General features: G+C 44.5%; 1 protein-coding gene across 1 annotated transcript; it reads left to right on the top strand.

Moving 5' to 3' along the window:
• The first annotated feature begins 2,017 nt into the window (after window positions 1-2,017).
• On the top strand, window positions 2,018-3,028 carry LOC125916432 (olfactory receptor 4S1). The gene has a single exon (XM_049622632.1). The coding sequence runs from the start codon at window positions 2,025-2,027 to the stop codon at window positions 2,952-2,954; it is 930 nt and encodes a 309-aa protein (XP_049478589.1). The 5' UTR covers window positions 2,018-2,024; the 3' UTR covers window positions 2,955-3,028.
• Window positions 3,029-3,548: the final 520 nt, after the last annotated feature.

Here is a 3,548-nt window from a genome sequence, read left to right as displayed (position 1 = left end):
TGCATCTTGGTTATAGCAATTTTACTTTCGTCTTGACTAGATTTTATTTCTTATATCGCTGCAGAAGGGGATTCTATGCTTTTTTTCACCCGAGCTAGTATTCTTATTATCAGGCTTCTAAATTCTGGTTCAGACATCTTGCTTGTATCTTTGTTGATTAAGTCCCTAGCTGTCATTTCTTCCTGTTCTTTCTTTTGGGGTGAATTCCTTCATTTTGTCATTTTGGAAGAAGAAAAAGAATTAATAAAATTAAAAAAAAATTAAAATTAAAAACAACACAAAAAATCAAATACAACTTTGATTCTAGGTCCTAGGCGTGCTTTGATTGAAGCTTGGTAGAATACAGAAAAAAGAGAAAGAAAAGAAAAGGAAAAAAAAAAAGGAAAACATTTGATAATTTAAAAAGATGAATACAATAAAATAGAATAAAATTAAATGACGAAAGTAAAATAGAATAAAAAAGATTTACAAAAGTAAAAAATATAGTGGAAACAAAAATCTTTTTTATAAAAACAGAAAATAAAAATAAATTTTTTCTCTTTCTATATTCAGGATTAATAAAAAGTAAAAAAGTTGAATAGATGGACCAGCAAACAGAATGAAATATGGTTGAAATTATGTCATTTCCCCTAGAAATAAAAGAATGAAGCACTTTATAGTCCATAAACTAAGTGGGTGGAGAGACTTGTGCTGTTCTTCTAGAGTGTGGTTGGTGAAGTTGAATGGGGCTTGGTGTAATGGCTCCATTCTCTATTTGATGGCACTGCTTAGCTTACTGGGGTTGATCACTGTGGCCCTGTTGTGTACCTGTGTATGTGCATGCATGGGAGAGGTGAAAATGGCATCTCAGCTATCCAGTCTCTAGTATCAGAACTCTCTGCTCTTACCCACTGGCAATTGTGCACCCCTTCTTTATCTCTGGCTTCCATCCACTCCTTGCTTCCACACTGCCTGCAACTAAGCCATCAGCCTGCCAGGCAGCACCTCCTTCCCGAGTTTTATCTTAGATGGGGCTGTGTTTCCAAACCCCTCACTTCTCAGGATCCTGCAGCTTTGACCTGCTCACATCCTCTGGGGGGAGGGTCTTGCCAAGCAATGGCTAGGTGCCAGCTTGCCCCAGGAACGTTTGAGTGACTGCACTGGTACAGATGCCCAGAGACTGCCACCCCACCCAGGAAAAAGTTCATGGGATCATGTAGCAGCAGTGTTTCAGGGATTATGTTAAATCACAACACACATCTGGCACCAGGCTTCATTGGCTTTTAATGTCCGTGTTCGCACACCAGCAAACATGGCTGTTATCTGAGGTCTGCTGAGACCTTTGCCTGTTGGGAGCAGCCACAGCCTCTACCAAATGTCCTCTCAGCAGGTGAACTGCCTTTCCCCTTGTGGCCTGAGGACCCCTTGGCCCATGCTGTCTGCTCCTGGGGATTTGCCCTTCCCACCAGAGCTCTTCCAGGTATCGAGCTGCAGAGTTTCAGACTCTGTGCTCCTCTGTTTGTAGAGTCTTAATGGTATTTAAACTTTCTCCTTTCTCCTTTCTCTTTTCTCCCTTTCTTGTTAAGTTCCTTATGGGTGCTTCCACTCCTTCTCTTACTCTCCATCTGCTTTCAGGGTGAGTGCTTTTCCTGTACTGCTCCCCCCTCCCCCCCGCCCTGTCTCCCTATTCTCTCCGCAAGCAAAAATAGCTCCCTATTCTTCATGGCTTCTCTCTCCCCCAGTTTACTTCTCCTTGTTGTGTACCTGCCAAGTTCAAGTTGTGCAGAATGTTGTGTTACTCCTCAGATCAATTTTCTAGGTGTGCAAGATGGTTTGGTGTTGATCTAGCTGCATTTCAGGGACAAGAGAAGCAAAAAACTTCCCTGCTCCTCTGCCATCTTGGCCCCTCTCCTCAAACAGGTCCAGTGTTAGAATCATTTAGACCTGAAAACAGTTTTCTGATTCCCTGGATTGTCAAAACTTTCTTATATCACATAATTTGTGTTCTTGAAGAGCTAACTACTTTTTTTGTGCTCAGGGAAGCCATGGGAACCAAGAACAACGTGACTGAATTTGTGTTGTTCGGCCTTTTCCAGAGCAGGGAGATGCAGCATGTGTGCTTCGTGGTCTTCTCCCTCTTCCATGTACTCACTATCCTGGGGAACCTTCTGGTCATCATCACCATCAATGCAAGCAAGACCCTGAAGGCTCCCATGTATTTCTTCCTCAGCCACCTCTCTTTTGCCGACATGTGCTATCCATCTGCTACCACACCCAAGATGATCGCAGACACTTTTGTGGAGCGTAAGACCATCTCCTTCAATGGCTGCATGACCCAGCTCTTTTCTGCCCACTTCTTTGGTGGCACTGAGATATTCCTCCTCACAGCCATGGCCTATGACCGCTATGTGGCCATCTGTAGGCCCCTGCACTACACAACCATCATGGGTCAGTGGAAGTGTGGCTTGCTGGCCGGGGCCTCCTGGGTGGCTGGCTTCCTGCATTCCATCCTACAGACACTCCTGACAGTCCAGCTGTCCTTTTGTGGGCCCAATGAGATTGACAACTTCTTCTGTGATGTTCATCCCTTGCTGAAGCTGGCCTGTGCAGACACCTATGTGGTGGGGCTCATTGTGGTGGCCAACAGTGGCATGATCTCTTTGGTGTCCTTTATCATTCTTATCATCTCCTATGTGGTCATCTTATTGAACCTGAGACGCCAGTCATCTGAGGGCCGGCGCAAGGCTCTGTCCACATGTGGCTCACACATCATCACGGTCATTTTGGTCCTCGTGCCCCCCATGTTCATGTACATTCGTCCCTCCACCACCCTGGCTGCTGACAAACTTGTCATCCTCTTTAACATCGTCATGCCACCTTTGCTGAACCCTCTGATCTACACGTTGAGGAATAATGAGGTGAAAAATGCCATGAGGAAACTGTTTAGGGTACAAGGGAGTACAGGGGAGAAGTGACAGTCCGGGGAATCTCATTCAGCCTGGAACTTGGGAGACTTCTCATCTTGTAGCATCTCCAATTTAATGCTTGTAATGACAACTGTGTAATAATAATAATCCCACATATTCCTTCAACCTTTCATTCATTAAGTATTTATAGTCTGCAGTCAGTGAGGCATTGGGGATACGGATAAAAGTAAGATGTAACCTCTACCCCACAAGAGGATCACAGTCCAGGAGGCTCTTAGTGATACCGAAGGGCTCATTCAGGAAACCTGTGAGGTCTATAATTGAGGGAACCTCCAGGAAGGCTGAGTGGCTCATCTACAACCATGGAGAATACTACTACATAATTCCTTTATTGTGGCTAACATAGTGCTCAGTGACATTTATTCTCTCATGACCTCCAAGGCACTTTATTTGTGGTCCTTCATTTCATGCTCTCAGCCGGCAGATGAATAAATAAGTGTAGAGAGGTTACAGGATTGACCCCAAGTCACCAAATAGACCCTGAGCCAGGTGGTGACCAGAATGTAGGTCCCCTAAGTCCACTTTCAGGGCACTCCTCACCTCAGAACATCTTGACAAAGACCGTGTGAAAATTAATACAGG

Source organism: Panthera uncia, chromosome D1, assembly GCF_023721935.1.
Source record: "Panthera uncia isolate 11264 chromosome D1, Puncia_PCG_1.0, whole genome shotgun sequence".
Lineage (NCBI taxonomy): Eukaryota > Metazoa > Chordata > Mammalia > Carnivora > Felidae > Panthera > Panthera uncia.
The sequence above is the reverse complement of the archived record's forward strand: the minus strand, read 5'-3'. Positions and strand labels throughout refer to the sequence as shown.

Bases quoted from the DNA above. Each gene is read 5' to 3' on its own strand.
- LOC125916432 (XM_049622632.1), top strand. From the start codon at position 2,025: ATGGGAACCAAGAACAACGTGACTGAATTTGTGTTGTTCGGCCTTTTC.